General features: G+C 39.2%; 2 protein-coding genes across 2 annotated transcripts; both read left to right on the forward strand.

Annotated features, from left to right (window-relative positions):
* Positions 1-948: 948 nt before the first annotated feature.
* On the forward strand, positions 949-9,215 carry ctsf (cathepsin F). Its single transcript, XM_033633723.2, has 14 exons — positions 949-1,398; positions 2,173-2,283; positions 2,876-2,957; positions 3,698-3,759; positions 3,934-4,006; positions 5,596-5,709; positions 5,865-6,013; positions 6,127-6,223; positions 6,385-6,465; positions 6,647-6,766; positions 7,061-7,125; positions 7,272-7,362; positions 7,437-7,495; positions 8,533-9,215. The coding sequence occupies exons 1-14, from the start codon at positions 1,153-1,155 to the stop codon at positions 8,605-8,607; spliced, it is 1,425 nt and encodes a 474-aa protein (XP_033489614.1). The 5' UTR covers positions 949-1,152; the 3' UTR covers positions 8,608-9,215.
* A 1,328-nt stretch (positions 9,216-10,543) lies between these two features.
* On the forward strand, positions 10,544-14,710 carry eif1ad (eukaryotic translation initiation factor 1A domain containing). The gene is made up of 5 exons (XM_033633881.1): positions 10,544-10,719; positions 11,137-11,255; positions 11,361-11,469; positions 12,784-12,892; positions 12,991-14,710. The coding sequence occupies exons 2-5, from the start codon at positions 11,169-11,171 to the stop codon at positions 13,208-13,210; spliced, it is 525 nt and encodes a 174-aa protein (XP_033489772.1). The 5' UTR covers positions 10,544-10,719; positions 11,137-11,168; the 3' UTR covers positions 13,211-14,710.
* The last annotated feature ends 297 nt before the right edge of the window (positions 14,711-15,007 follow it).

A 15,007-nucleotide genomic window follows, 5' to 3' on the forward strand; every position in this document is an offset into this window, starting at 1 on the left:
TAGAGGTACAGGCTGATCTAAAATGCTACATTCATACTTATCCAGCGAGAATCTAAATTACAAAGTTCATTGGTATTTGATAATGGGGAATTGAACTGATAAGATGCGTCTGGCCCAATACTAGAGTGGCACTTTGCAGAGTCCATGAGAACTAACTCTCGTGCTGAACATTTTAACAATAGCACTTGAATCAACGCTTGATAACTTCTTTCTTTCTTGCTTCCAAATGTTTGCTGAGGTCTGTATGAAACAGCAGTGGTTCAGAATGTTACAAAAGGATGTGTACATGTCCAGAAGTAGGAACTTGATTACTGTGTGTGGCATTACCCAATATTCTTTTGAAAGGGTTACCAGATTTATTTGAAATGTCCAGTGTTGGGGAGTGAAAATAAGTGTAATCAGTTACAGCCACTGAGAAAAAAAACCGAATTAAATTACAGTTAGTAATGAAAATGTTGATGATTACAAATGGGTTACATATTAATATATCATTTTTGAATAAAACATTCATTCTGCTGTTTTTCGCCATGCATACATTTTTCAGCTAAACATGTATCAGAAAAGTAATCGAAAAGTAATCAAATGCAATATGTTACATACTTTAATTAAATCAATAAAAAAAATAGTTACGTTACGTATTGTATTTTTACCGGGGTAACTTGTAATCTGTAAGCCATTACATTTCAAAAGTAACCTTCCCAACACTGGCTATGTCCTACCCTGCAAAGGTAAGAAGTGCCATAGTAGAAGACTAAGGTTGCTTTTTAAAGAAGAATAGAAAAGTTATCACAATATCTTGCAGTCACCAACATAAATGATGAGCATGTGATTTGCCTTTTCATTCAACAGAGTGACGTTCACGTTATCTTAGCTGTTTATTACAAGTTTATAAGAGACGACACTGTTAAACTATGAGTGTGTGTTGCGTTCACTGTACGTTCTTGAACGCACCCCTTCCATAATACCCATGTCTCCTCCCACCACCTCATCCCAGTTGTGTTTGGCAACAACGCTGCACCGCTGCCTCTCTTGTGTAAGCACAGCTGATAACTTCATATCGATTTTCTTGTAGGAAAACAAACATCCCTGTTTTTAACCGAGCACAGACTGGACACCGGTCTCTTTTCTCTTTGACGACACACCGGAGACAACATGGTGGTCGGATTCCGCTCTCCGGTAATCCCTTTGCTGGCCTTGGCCGCCGTGCTGGGCTCGGTACTCGGGCTCGGTGAGGACATCGACCGGCCTCTCTTCGGGCCTCCGGGCTCTCCTATCCGGCTGAGGGAGTCTGACCCCGGCCTGATGAAGGCTCTGGATTTCGCCGAGGAGCGCTACAACCGCGGCTCCAACGCCATGCACCTCCGCAAAGTCAGCCGGTTCATCTCTGCCACCAAACAGGTAATGTTAACGAAGACGGTGTAATTTAACATTCTGTTAACGTTTTATCTAGTCACAACATTTTAGCGTCATATTTAGTCATCACATACAAGCATGGACGGAGAATGTCGGCTGTATAATGTTTAGTGACATTACAGTAACAGATATATGTGCTTAATTCTTTGTAAACAACAGTGCAGCCATGAGCCATTTAAATCTGCGCCATGCTAGCAGTAGTTAGCTAAACAAAGGCCGGAAATAAGGTGACTGACCTTCAAAATAAGGGCATCAGCTGTTCACAGCGGAATACATTTTACTTATGCATTACTATAAAATGATAAAGTACAGTACTTTAACTCTTCACAGACCTGTTGATAAATTTGTAATTTATTTTAACTTTACCACCTACTGAAAACCCCGGAATAAAGGGTACAGGCGGCCTCTTAGTATGGTAATGTTTTCATACTGCCCGGAAGTCATATCGTTGAGTTTAACGTATCTTGACACTACGATCAAAGTGCCTCACTAGAGTCATTTGTCAGCGCATCCATCTGTGCAGCATGGCCTGGTGCCACCAGTCTCCATGCAGCAAAAGAAGCATCCAGATACTACATCACAGTCAATGTACATTCGCGAGAAGCTTAGTCTGCCTAACTGTCAGTCAAACACACATGTATTGAATCAGACTTTTAACACAGTTGCAGTTATGTCTGTACAAATGCTTTGTTAAGGGCAATAATTCTTGTTTGTCAGTTAAAAGTAATGATTGCATGTGTGTATATGTTTGTTTTCCAGCTGGTAAAGGGTATCCGCTACACCATAACAGTGGAACTGAGCAACACTCAGTGTAAGAAATCTGCCATGCTCAGGACATGTGACTTCTATCCCGAGACACAGAAACTCAAGGTAGGGTGTGTGTGTGTGAGAGAGAGAGTGAATGCCAGAGAAAGAAGGTCACTGTCATGGTTTTAAAATAACACATTTCTCAAAGACATACATTATGTAATAGAATAGAACACACAATGCACAATGAAATTTGCTGTGCAGCTCTCAAAACTGAACATTAAAATTCCACACATGCACATTCCAATGTGCATGTACTTGCAGCAATTTATTATTGCAGCAGTGTAATTGTGTTTGTTCAGCAGAGATGTCACCAGTCATCTAATCTTGTGACTGTTTGACTTGAAGTAACTCCAAGCACGCCAACGCCTCATGACCACATGCATGTTTACATAACACTGACACATTAACTTCTTTTTTTGTTTGTTTCTTTGTTCCTCTATTCTCAGACGTAACACTGAAGAGCCATTCCTAATGTAAAAAAGATCCTCTATCTTAGCCAAGGGGGAAAAACAGATGGTCTAAAAATATAGATATACAAGAGACATAACTAACAACACTCCGAATATATACTGTATATGACAACATAACCAAATGTATTTGCTGTTCATAATGTACAATATCTCTGTCCTGTGTATGTTTCTGTTTATGTCAGACGGAGGTGTGTGTGTTCGAAGTGTGGGACATCCCCTGGCAGGGCACTTCGACTCTGCTCAAACAGAAGTGCCAGCCTAAAGGTCAGTCAGCAGCCAAAATCGTTGACGATTCGTGATTTTTCAGTTACAGCTGTCCTGTGGTCAGAGTCAAGCTGATAAACACAGCTATGGTTCACTGTGTGTGACTGTGTCTCCTCTGCACCAGTGTCTTGCATTTAGTCTTACCCCAAGAGATCTAGGTAATCACTGTTGACCTGTGGGGTTTCAGTGTTATCCCATCATGCTCTGCTTCCCCTGTAATAGCAGCAGTATCTGGTTTAAACAATATATATACAGAAAGTAATCTTTAAAGTGCCGTTTTAAGCCACCATTGTAAATAAGGATTCCCAGAAAACGAAATTATTTATGTGTACTGATTGGCACTGATCTTGCCAAGTTAACACATGGACATCATCACAGAGCATTCCCTTCATTTTGACCATATCTTGTCCTGTTCTGCCCTTAAACTTTGCATGCTGCCAACAGCCAACAGTTTGATTATTATGTAATACTAATGTTTACTTACCTGGTTGATAATTGATGCTTTATACCAAAAAGATAAACAAGGTAAAAGATTAAATAGCGACGAGTGCACCAATAAATAACTTACAAGCAATAAAAATCATGTCAAAAATTATTTAAGAGTTTCCATGTGTTTCCCTTTATTTTACTTACTATTAAAAAACAAACAATAGAATCAATGTATTTTTGACGTGAAACATGAATATAGGTGTTCTGCACACTGACACTTAACATGTATCCCTGGATGTCTCTCTTATCAGTTGAACCTCAACAAGAAGAGACCAACAAGGTCTTTGATGCATCGACCAGCCAGCCTCTGGAGGTAAAAATGATGGCATATTCAGACCAATAACAGCCTGACAACAACGCTGATGTTGTTATCTGCCTCTTGTGTACTCCATTGGTTGTGTAAACTCTTATCATCAGCTTGAACCTGAGATTGAGGATAAGGTCTGTGTTGTTGATTCTGTGTGTGTGTCTGCTCTCTATCTGGCAGGAGTCTGTGGAGCTGTTGGGACAGTTTAAAGAGTTCATGGTGAAATACAACAAGGCCTACAGCAGCCAGGAGGGTGAGTGCCTGACACCAAAGTATGTACAATACACGTCAAACATACCAGACATTGCAAGGTACATAGTGTGTCAACTCCTCGTTTATACATCCTGAACCCTTTATGAACTCACTGACTACTTATAACAACGATAAAAACTCTTTGTCCTGTATGTAAACCTAAATATAAGGCTAAACATCCCTCGTCCATTCAAAACCATGGAGTATATTCGAGATTCGTGATTCAATACTTTATTGCCATATCAACATGACTGATTAGAATGTGTTTTAGTTAGCTGACTTTAACAAAGACAAAAATAGTAAAACCACACACAAAGTCAAAACAGATACATGCTATCCATACCCATAAAATAATCATAAAAATATAAAGCAAATGGGTAAAATAACATCTAACGGGTAAGAGCACCACACAGTAGATAAAACACTAGCACCTATGTGGAGATTTGCAGCAACATTAAACAACCTACTAGTTAAAGTGCATTATCAACATCAACATCATCAACAGTGATTAAACATTGCTACATTTAAGAAATTGAGTAAAGAAGTTTAGAATAGCAAAGAACCCCGCAAGACATTAAATGCAACACAACCATGACTGTTTAACATTTTAGAAAGTTCATGTAATTTTATAGAATAAAAAAAGAAACAGGTGTTGACAGAGGAGTTGTTTATGTCTCGGTCAGTAAATGGCAGATAACAAATAATCAATAAAGCATATGATAAGAACTGACTGGTTGTTTGAGAATAGAGCTGGAAGGCTGGAGTGATACTAGTGGTGCGTTTCAGTACCCATCACACTATTTGGTATGCCAGAAACAGATAGAGTATGTCCCAATACCAGGATGTCCTCATGCAACTGGTCACATTTTGCAGTCTGCGAGCCAGAATGCTTTCCTAGCTATGCTGACCCACAATCCTCTGCGCAGCCGGAGGTGCATCACATCGACTGAGCAGCGGACATTGACAGTTGTCAGAAGTCGCAAAAATAATAGTAAAAAGTAAAAACAGCAGAGCTCTCCGAGTTGATCTCCATCACTGGCGAGCTTGGCAAACGGCATTTTGTTCTATTGCCAAGGTAACGTTAAGTAATAATGTTTAGATTTACTGCGTTCCAAATTTCATACTTTCTCTTTTTACCTCAAGTTTCATGCTTCAGACTGCAACAGATGTATGAGCAGGAGGGTCAAAATTCAAGGCACAATATTATGGCAAAGTATGTCTGCACACTCATGCAACAGTACATACTTTGTAAGGGTAGCTGCAGTACGCACTAAAAGGTAAAAAAAAAAAAAAAAACCGATAAAGTATGCAATTCAGAATGCAGGTAGGGTTTCTAGCTAGAAAATCCAACACATTCAAAAATCACTACAAGAGAAACTGTCACAGGAAATGAAAGGGTACGTGTTGCTTTGCATTCATGTGTTCTGTCAAAACAGCCCAGATCAGCACATGCCAAACATTTGCCTGCTCACTCATTGTGTTTTCACGTAAAATATAAAAACTGATTGTGCATGGTAGTAAAACAGTCTTTCACTGTGAAATTCCAAATCATTTATTAATATGTGTCTTATTTGACCTTTGATCCTGCAGAGGCAGATCATCGTCTGCGCATCTTCCACGAGAACCTGAAGACAGCGGAGAAGCTCCAGTCTTTGGATCAAGGGTCAGCTGAGTATGGAGTCACCAAGTTCAGCGACCTAACTGGTGCGTGTCTGCGTGTGTGTGTTTGCTTTTATTTCCACACAGCTTCCACAAAGGAAATGCACCTTCTGCTTTTCATGTGTTGCCTCAGCTTTTTTTTTGCAAAAAATCCACTTAAGAAACACAAAAGTTTGACTGCTCCTTCTGTTTTTCTCCAGAGGAAGAGTTTCGCTCCACATACCTGAACCCTCTGCTGAGCCAATGGACTCTTCATCAACCAATGAAACCAGCAGCTCCTGCCAAAGGCCCCGCCCCTGCCAGCTGGGATTGGCGGGATCATGGAGCTGTCAGTTCCGTTAAGGACCAGGTACCAAAACACATGTTTGAATTAAAGGGCAGTCACCATAAATAACACGATACTGATGAATAAATTATACTGTATGCCTACTTCATGCTGATTGGTGTGTGTGTGTCTTGCAGGGTATGTGTGGATCCTGCTGGGCATTTTCTGTGACAGGCAACATTGAAGGCCAGTGGTTCCTGAAAAATGGGTCGCTGCTGTCCCTCTCTGAACAAGGTAACACACAAACACATACACACACACATACATATGTGCACACACCTAAATAAACACAGATGGTGCAATAATTCAATAACTTTCTCCTGCAGAACAAAAAACTTGTTTGTATTAGAGATAAAAGCCATGATTTGATTGGTTCATTGATTTGTCCCTGACAGAGCTGGTTGACTGTGATGGGCTGGACCAGGCCTGCAGAGGAGGGCTGCCATCAAACGCTTATGAAGCTATTGAGAAACTGGGTAAGAGAGACATGGGTGGAGGACAAGTGATGTGTGCAATCATTTTTTTGATCCCAATCTAATCTCTATTATTTTTCATAGGAAATTACAACTGTTTAAAGACTCTTAGCAGCCTGCAAATCATGCATGTGCTGAGGACAAGCTTTAACTTTTTAATCTCCATCGTTCATTTGCTGTTAAGGTGGTCTTGAGACAGAAACTGATTACTCCTACACCGGGAAAAAAAACAAATGCGACTTCACCACCAGGAAGGTGGCCGCCTACATCAACAGCTCTGTGGAACTGTCCAAAGATGAGAACGGTGAGTGGGCTGAGCCAATAGAAAGGGGAGGAAGGGAAGACCAAGCACTGATAAACATGTCAACAGAAATTATGACTAAAACACACAAAAAAGCCTTTTTTTTATCTTAAAGTGATACTAAGTAGATTAAATGAACAAATGGTAATGACACAACACCAATGCTTCCTCATTTCATGTAGTAGGAATTAATGGGTGTTGATTTAGCAGGTGTATTAACTGTAACTAGAAAATCAGCTCTGTGTCACTTTGAAACAAAGTGTTGTGAAATGGACTTAAGTACTTTTTCCTCCTCAGAAATTGCAGCCTGGCTGGCTGAGAATGGACCAATCTCTGTTGCACTGAATGCCTTTGCCATGCAGGTAAACACTTACCCACCACAGCAATGGTTGCATGACTCAGATTCGACACACTGTCATCACCTCCATGTAAATAAATACATAAACAGATAACAGCATTGTGTCAACATGCATCTTATATTCATCATTGTTCTCTTAAATTTCTGTAGTTCTATAGGAAGGGTGTGTCTCACCCTCTGAAGATCTTCTGCAACCCCTGGATGATCGACCACGCTGTGCTGATGGTCGGATATGGAGAACGTAAGTGTTTATATTCTGTTGTTATCCTGTTGTTGTTTTTTTATCACTTTATATTAATGTTTCTGTGCTTGCAGGTAAAGGTGTCCCATTCTGGGCCATCAAAAACAGCTGGGGAGAGGATTATGGAGAGCAGGTAAGGCAACCTCAGCTACTAACAGTATTTGTTTGTGGATTAGAGAATGAATGCATTAAAAAGGGTTTTTAAAATAATATTTACATTATATTTATATTTATATATACAATTGTTGAAAATAGAGCAACTAGAAGCTGCATTCTGATTTTAAAATGAAAGATCTCACCAGAATTTCTTAATTTGAAAAGACAAAGGGAAATCCAGTCACCAGTGTCATGTCATGTCATGGCTTAAAGGAAATGTGTCAGTGTGCTCAGTAGAATTTGACACTGCAAAACCTTAAAGGGATTGTTCTGATTTTTAACGTGGGGTTGTATGAGGTACTTATTCATAGTCAGTGTATTACCTATAATAGATGGCAGTCGACAAGCCGAGGGTTTGCAGCAGAACGTATTATAGCCACCTAAAAAAGGCCTACATAAAAGAGTCAATATCAGTCTAAGTGGACACTATATTAGGAGTATGTTGACACATTTTACCTTGCCATCAGACAGCCCTTTCCTTTGGCACAACATTTTTGCAAATGTAGAACCTCTGTATTCCTACACATAAGTGCAACTGTGTCACACACTGTACTACGCCACAGATCAGCTGTTTTGGTCAGAAAGTGCTGTTGCGTGATCCGACTGAAACAAAACTTCTCTTTTCTAAAGATTTCAAAGATAGTGCGTGTTTGTGTTTTTCCATGCTGTTCAAACAGCTGTGGCTAGTTGCAATGAATATACATTAACGCTCCTGCAACACTGAGACAACTCTGAGGTTGCAGTGAACTTTTTTGTCCCAAGAAAATTACGTAAAACCACCATACAACCCGGCCGAACTATCCCTTTAACAGGGCCACAGTCTGGTGTTGTTCGGTTGTGTTGCACCACACTGTACATAACTAACTACTGTTTTGTATTGTGTTGCATTAAAATGGAAGGTTTGATGACACAGAAAAACAATAAATAGAAATAATTAAGTTTCTTTTGTACTTTGTTGCTGCCCATATAACATTTTGAGTATGTATGTTTAATTCCTCTCTCTCTCTCATACAGGGTTACTACTACCTGTACAGGGGGTCCAATGCTTGTGGGATCAACAAGATGTGCTCATCTGCTGTAGTCAACTAAAGCACTAATACCCCATATCACACGTACACACACATACCATCATACTACATGTACTACAGTTGCCAGCTAGCCCCCCTTTACACTACACACACACACACACACACACACACACATTTGATCCAGAATGCACGAGGATCACAATCAGACACACATAAAGCCCGAATAATGTTACTTTTCCATTAAACCAGACTAGTGTTCCACCTTCATACCTCACACCATGTGTCAGTTTACTAATAATATACCAGCTCTAATAAAGCTAGCTTTGTTGAGGAATTTTATAGAAATTTTTAAGTAAATTTTATGTCTGCATTTCATTCCGTTAGTCCGTCAGGTCATATGATTGCTGTGTTTTAGACAGTGTTGGTTTTAACTCATCTTTCCTCACAGTAACTGAGCCCTGGTTTGATAAAGAGAGTGCACTAGTCGTAGTTAGACTTCTGTCTTGTGAGTTTTCCTGGATGTTTTGTCACGAGTGTCGATGCTAATGTTGTGTAGGGTTTTCCCTGATACTGATCTGCACATTACTACATAATTGCAATGTAATTGTAAAAACTGCTGTAAGACAGAAAGAAATGAATGAAGGTTGAATAAAAAAGTGTGGAATCCTATTCTTTGTGTGTGGTGTTATTTTATATGCACTGGCATCAATTGAAAGTACAAACAAATGTAACATAATTTTTAAAATAGATTTTACTGCAGTGGTGTCCCCAGGATTTTTGACAGGGGTAGCACACCAAAACCAAAAGTCATAACTAAATTTCAGGAATTTTATTATGCTGTTAAAGCATACAGGCTAGTTGAAAACCTAGTCAATATGGATACTCTGATTTCTTCTTTTATGGTTAATATTACTAGTTTTGTGCATAAACTGATACTCATACAGTAATCATTTGAGCTTAAAACAATCCTGTTTTAATGCGGGTACCTACAGAACCCATTTTCATTTAGATGTCAAATGTCTGAGGTCAGAGAGGTCAGAGTTCAAGGGACCCTTTTGAAAATTTAGCCGAAGTTTATAGCATAACTAAGCCCCTTCCTGACAAGCTATGCTAACACGGTTAGTACCAATGGATGCCTTGGCTGGTCTAGTCTCATAAGATGCAGTAATCATCTTGTCTTGCGAGCACCACTGTTATACAATCTATATTAATACAGTTTATGGTCTTTATATCAACCTTATTCAGAAATAAACAATGGTGCATCAAATTACTGAAGTTATATTGACCTATATCAAATGTATGAATAAATTAATTAATAATTATCATGTCTGGCCCTACGTTATGTGATTATTGAGACACATAAAAAGGAAAAAATTATTCTTGTGCCATCATGCTGACACAAAACAACAGATATAAAGTGAACAATTCAACACAAACCACTTGCAAAACAAAAAAAAAATACCTAATACAAATAGAAACTAAAATAACACAGATAGAAATTCAGAAAATGTATGTGGGGACAATATTTTACTTTATAAACATTATCTGCAACAATGGGGTATGGGTTATTTTGCTTAAAAGTATTTAACAATTCATTGGCCTTAAGCAAAAATAGGTGAAATTTTAAAGTTAACACTGATTAAGACTAGTTTACCTCGAGTTGTGTGTGAGAACACTTCGACAACATTGGATTCTAGTGATCTTGAATGTTGCCCAAATTGAGAGAAAACAAAACTCTATTTCCCACAATGCAAAGGTACCGCAGGGGAAGAAGTAGACTGTGTGGAGCAATACGGTTTAAGAAACAAAATCTTGTGAGATACTAATATAGCCAGACAGCTAATAGGAAGCGATGCTAAAGTGACAAGGTTAAAGCCCAAGTGTAAATCTGAAATGTTACGTGTAATTCTTCTAAGCAGTAATGACATGGCCATTGGCCTACAGGTAAAAGAAACACAGATAGAAACCCTTATTTTGAAAAGTATAGACTACGTGACACCGGAAGTGTAACATTGGAGTTATTGGAAAACAGGAACGCATGTGGTCCGGCTTTTCTAAAATATTCCAACGTGTCTATTTATTCGAAAGTGAAATTTAGCTGCTGTCAAGCTACATAGAGACACCCTCTGTTTCGTAGAGACACCATTGACGTTGCTCGTTTCTTTCTTTCAAGGTAGTTATGTGACCTGCTAACGTGGTTCACCTGGGGATAATGTTTTGAGATAGCTAACGTTAGCTTAGCTAAAGCACTGGCAATGGTAATGTGATATTAATTGTGAGAAAGCAGCTATTTGCTGACGTTTCGAGCTAACTAGCTAGCATAATAAGTTAAGGGAATGTGAAGTTTTGTCATTTGTCCAAACATTATATAAACCATGTAGTAGCCAAAGTTGTATTAAAGTTGCTAAGCTAGCTCATAACTAATATGTGTGAGCCTAGGTAGTTTTACGTTAACCTGTTAGTTCTTATTATTATCTTGTAGTTTATCAATGTAAACGTTTTCATTGTTCCTTCAATATAACGTTATTTGAGCACAGGTGAGTGCATTGCTGTTTACCTGCACGGTGACCACTGTCTCCTGTTTCCTCAGCTGGCGAAGGAAGCTGAAGCTCACTCTTTATAATGTCACAGGCCACCAAACGCAAACATGTTGTCAAGGAGGTTCTTGGAGACTTTGTCACTCCCACAGAGAACCAGCAGATTGTGAAGGTGAGCCGTGTGTGGACTGCATTGTATTTAACGTTTTGTAAACAACCTACATAGCAGCAAGGCATTTACCTGACTCACCTCCATCCTCTGCCTGTGCACTTGCAGATCACTGGTAGCCGTGGCAACAACCTCCATGAAACTGTCACCGCCCAGGGCGAGACTTTCCTTGTGAGCATGCCCACCAAGTTCCGCAAGAACATCTGGATCAAGAGAGGTAAGGGATGGAATAGGATGGTGACACTAAGCACTATAGATCAGTGGTTCCCAACTAGTGCAGCCACGGGGTCCAGATTTTTCCTTAGTCATTTGTTCATGGTCCACACAGTTTAATATATTCATCGTCATACTTGTGTTTGGTCATGTCATCCAGTTAGTTTGCTGTCTCTCACTCCCCAGCAGGACACAGCACTTCAAAATAAAAGCTCTGTGCCAGAAATTTACTGTACCTAAAAATAAAGTGTGTTTTTTTGTTTTTTTTTTTACAAACTTGGCATGTTTTCACGTCACTTGCGATTCATTCAGAATGAACCATCTCAGAAAATACCACGGTATAGAGTATTACACAGTTATTGTCATTGTTAATTGCAGTGACCCTTTGAGGGATAAAAACAGAAGCTTTATAATAATTGAAACTTGAAACAATATTTTTATATTTATTATGTGTCAAAAGCCTGACTGGCAGCGGAGGAGGAAAGGAGACGTGCACACTCAGGTGAGATTTTGTGTGCAGTTGCATTTGTTAAGCAAATGCTGTGGTATCATAACCTTCAGTTTTCATAGCACGGTATATGGTTTCATGATATAGTGCTGCAAGTCAAGTATCAATCAACCAGCTCTATTGCTGCAGCTAGTGCTCACTGGAACAAGACCTTGAGGTCAAACAAACCTATTGAGTGCTTTTCCTCATAAAACACCTTCAAAACAGATTTTTTTTTTTTTTTTTAACATTTTGAACCCTGCATTGTTTCCTTTCTCGTGGTCTCCTTCTCTGCCTTTGATGGTGCACTGCTGCTCTGTGTTGGTGCATTATTGCCACTCGTAGATCACTGGAATAGTGTGTATTGTGTACATGCATGCGCGTCCAAACAAAACACAGACCCACTCATAGCTCTATAGAGCTACTAAACATCCACAGGATACCTTTTAAATATAGCGCAGGACTGAGAATAGGGAGACAGATGGCAGTATTTCACAGGGAAATGTCTTATGAATGTGCATTATTTGGTTTTATTAATCATAAACTTGGTAAATATCAGACTATCTAGTTTTGCATACTTGATTTCTTGAAGATGTTAAATGTTGAAATATTCTCTCTAGTAATTGTGCAGCTAGAGAATGGGATCTTTCCTTTACTATAGGCTCTAAAATCAACTCCAAAAATATCTAATTGGCCTACTGACATCTTTTCCAGCTATTTATTTTTCTTACATATGCTACCACAATATCTATACATTTGGAACTTTATAATGATTTTTTTTTTTTTTTTTTTGGTTTACATTTCATAAATGCCTGCTCTCTGATCCCAAAGGTGACTATGTAATTGTGGATCCCATTGAGGAAGGAGAGAAGGTGAAGGCAGAGATCAGCTTCATTCTCTACAAAGATCACATCCAGTACCTGCAAAAACAGAAGCTCTGGTGAGCACACACACACACATGTGGACACACATCACGCAACCAGCATCATTTTGTCATATGTAACTGAGTTTATTGTTTTTTTCTTTGACTTCCTGCAGGCCAGAGGGTTTTACAGAGGAGTCGTCAGACCAGGAAGCAACGAACAAACAGCAGGAAAAGGAAGAAGAGAAAGACGAGGAATATAGTGACTCTGAAGATGATGAGAGCGACCTCTTTGTAAACACTAACCGCTGTAACTACGAGTACAGTGAGAGCGAGGAGGAGGACAGTGAGGAAGAAGATGATGACCAAGAGGAACGGACAGAAAATGGCTCATAGTGGCAGCACTGTGGACACGGACAATCGAGAGGGAGAGTTGTGAACATCATGAGACAGTGTGCTCTGCTGTGCTGCAGCTGTCACTGCCTCTGGACTGCCTGGTGTAGTCATTAAATGACTGGACTTTAACTCAGCGGAACAAAATAAGTCTTGCTTGTGAAAGTGAATTGAAAAAAAAAAAAATCAGATATCAGTGACGTCAAACTTTAAGTCAAAGGTAATGAGAATCATGTTTGAAATTCTGATGGATCAGTTTCCACTCTGCTCTCAGTGTCTCAGACTCACGCATGTTTATACTCTGATCTCAAGTGCAGAACATTACAGGATACACAGTACTCCCAGGCTTACTGTACATTTACAGGTTAAGGTTAATTGTTATATCCATTCGTCCTCCTCTACAGGACAAAATAAATCTATAACAAACTCACAAAAAGTGTGTGACTCAGAACCTTGGCACTATCATCAGAACACGTTTGTCATGTTTGATTTTAATTGTTAGTTCAGACTGTTGAAGAAGTCCAGGGTGTGGTAGGAATTGAAACACCTTTCCAGTTTCACCAGTCCTTTGAAGAATATTGTTTTAACTAGCTGGTCAGTTAATGCTCCTTTACAAAGCTAAATGTCATGCTCATTGTAAAGATTCGATTTTCTAAATGCAGCTGCTTGGTGATATACTTTGTCACAGACGCTGAAAGATCAACATGCTCTGGTTTCAGCTGACTTTGTATCACGCTGTATTCAATAGTTGTTGTGACTGATTTGTGACTCATCTTTGCTGACATTCCTTACGCAGTTGCTGATTTTGGTTTGTGTAATGATGAACATTTTGGAAATAGATTCATTCTTGAGCTGTGTCTTCCAATTGTAAAGAATGTCCGTCTTTTCATTTCACGTTCAAAGACCCATCTCTTTTAGAAGCAGTTGTGCATAAGTAAAACAAGTGTGTGTATAAAAGTATTTTCCGTAAGTGCAATGTATAAATTCCCAAAAGCTGAGCTCACAATATTTGACTTGAAGTGTCATTGAGTAATTTGTTCCACAACTGGAACCAGTTCAACAGGAACTTTCGACTTGACACATTTTGCCCCCCAGGTGTTAACAGAAACTTAATGAGACAACATGCTGCATATACAAAGTGGTGCTAACTGCGTACGCTCAGCTATTTACGTGGAAGCCCATAATGCTGTGAACTAACTGCAGTGTGAAATACTCACAGACCAGTTCTGTTCAAAGATTATGTTGTGCAACAGACTAACAAGCATGGATGCTACCTAATTCTTAAAGTGTGAATATTTTGACACGTTTGAAAGCTATTTATTCTTGATCAGATCAGCCAAGGGTGTTGGGCTGTTTACTTTTAGGGCAATACGGTGTCCCCACCCCCATCCCCCAGGAAATGGCAACCATATATAGCTAATTCCTGTGTTAATACATTTGTAATAATGAAATGAAATTGGTCATTGTGTATACATAATGGTTATTAAACACAAAAACATACTACATTGGTTTTATCATAATCATTAGTAAATAATGTATTTGCATCCTTACTAAAAAGAACATTGTCTTGTGAGTACATATTAATAATTTTGGCAGCTTTGGCACAGTTTAGAGAGATTTTGGGTGCGTTCAGAATCACATACTGTCGCTGCCCTTAAAAAGTATGCACACACAATCAGAGCATAAGCTTTCTCATAACAGCACCCTGAACTTTGACCCTCTTGCTTTTATATCTGTTACCTTGGAGATAAATTAAACGCCACTTACCGGGTTCGCCAGAGACAAAATCAACCCGGAGAG

The sequence above is a fragment of the Epinephelus lanceolatus genome, chromosome 7 (genome assembly GCF_041903045.1).
Source record: "Epinephelus lanceolatus isolate andai-2023 chromosome 7, ASM4190304v1, whole genome shotgun sequence".
Classification (NCBI taxonomy): domain Eukaryota; kingdom Metazoa; phylum Chordata; class Actinopteri; order Perciformes; family Serranidae; genus Epinephelus; species Epinephelus lanceolatus.

What these genes read in the sequence shown, in the direction of transcription:
- ctsf (XM_033633723.2), top strand. Translation starts at nt 1,153, where the DNA reads ATGGTGGTCGGATTCCGCTCTCCGGTAATCCCTTTGCTGGCCTTGGCC. An exon ending in ACAGAAGTGCCAGCCTAAAG is followed by an intron (nt 2,958 to 3,697) that starts GTCAGTCAGCAG and finishes CTCTCTTATCAG; the next exon opens with TTGAACCTCAACAAGAAGAG. An exon ending in ACTGTCCAAAGATGAGAACG is followed by an intron (nt 6,767 to 7,060) that starts GTGAGTGGGCTG and finishes TTTCCTCCTCAG; the next exon opens with AAATTGCAGCCTGGCTGGCT.
- eif1ad (XM_033633881.1), top strand. Translation starts at nt 11,169, where the DNA reads ATGTCACAGGCCACCAAACGCAAACATGTTGTCAAGGAGGTTCTTGGA. An exon ending in GAACATCTGGATCAAGAGAG is followed by an intron (nt 11,470 to 12,783) that starts GTAAGGGATGGA and finishes CTGATCCCAAAG; the next exon opens with GTGACTATGTAATTGTGGAT. An exon ending in CTGCAAAAACAGAAGCTCTG is followed by an intron (nt 12,893 to 12,990) that starts GTGAGCACACAC and finishes GACTTCCTGCAG; the next exon opens with GCCAGAGGGTTTTACAGAGG.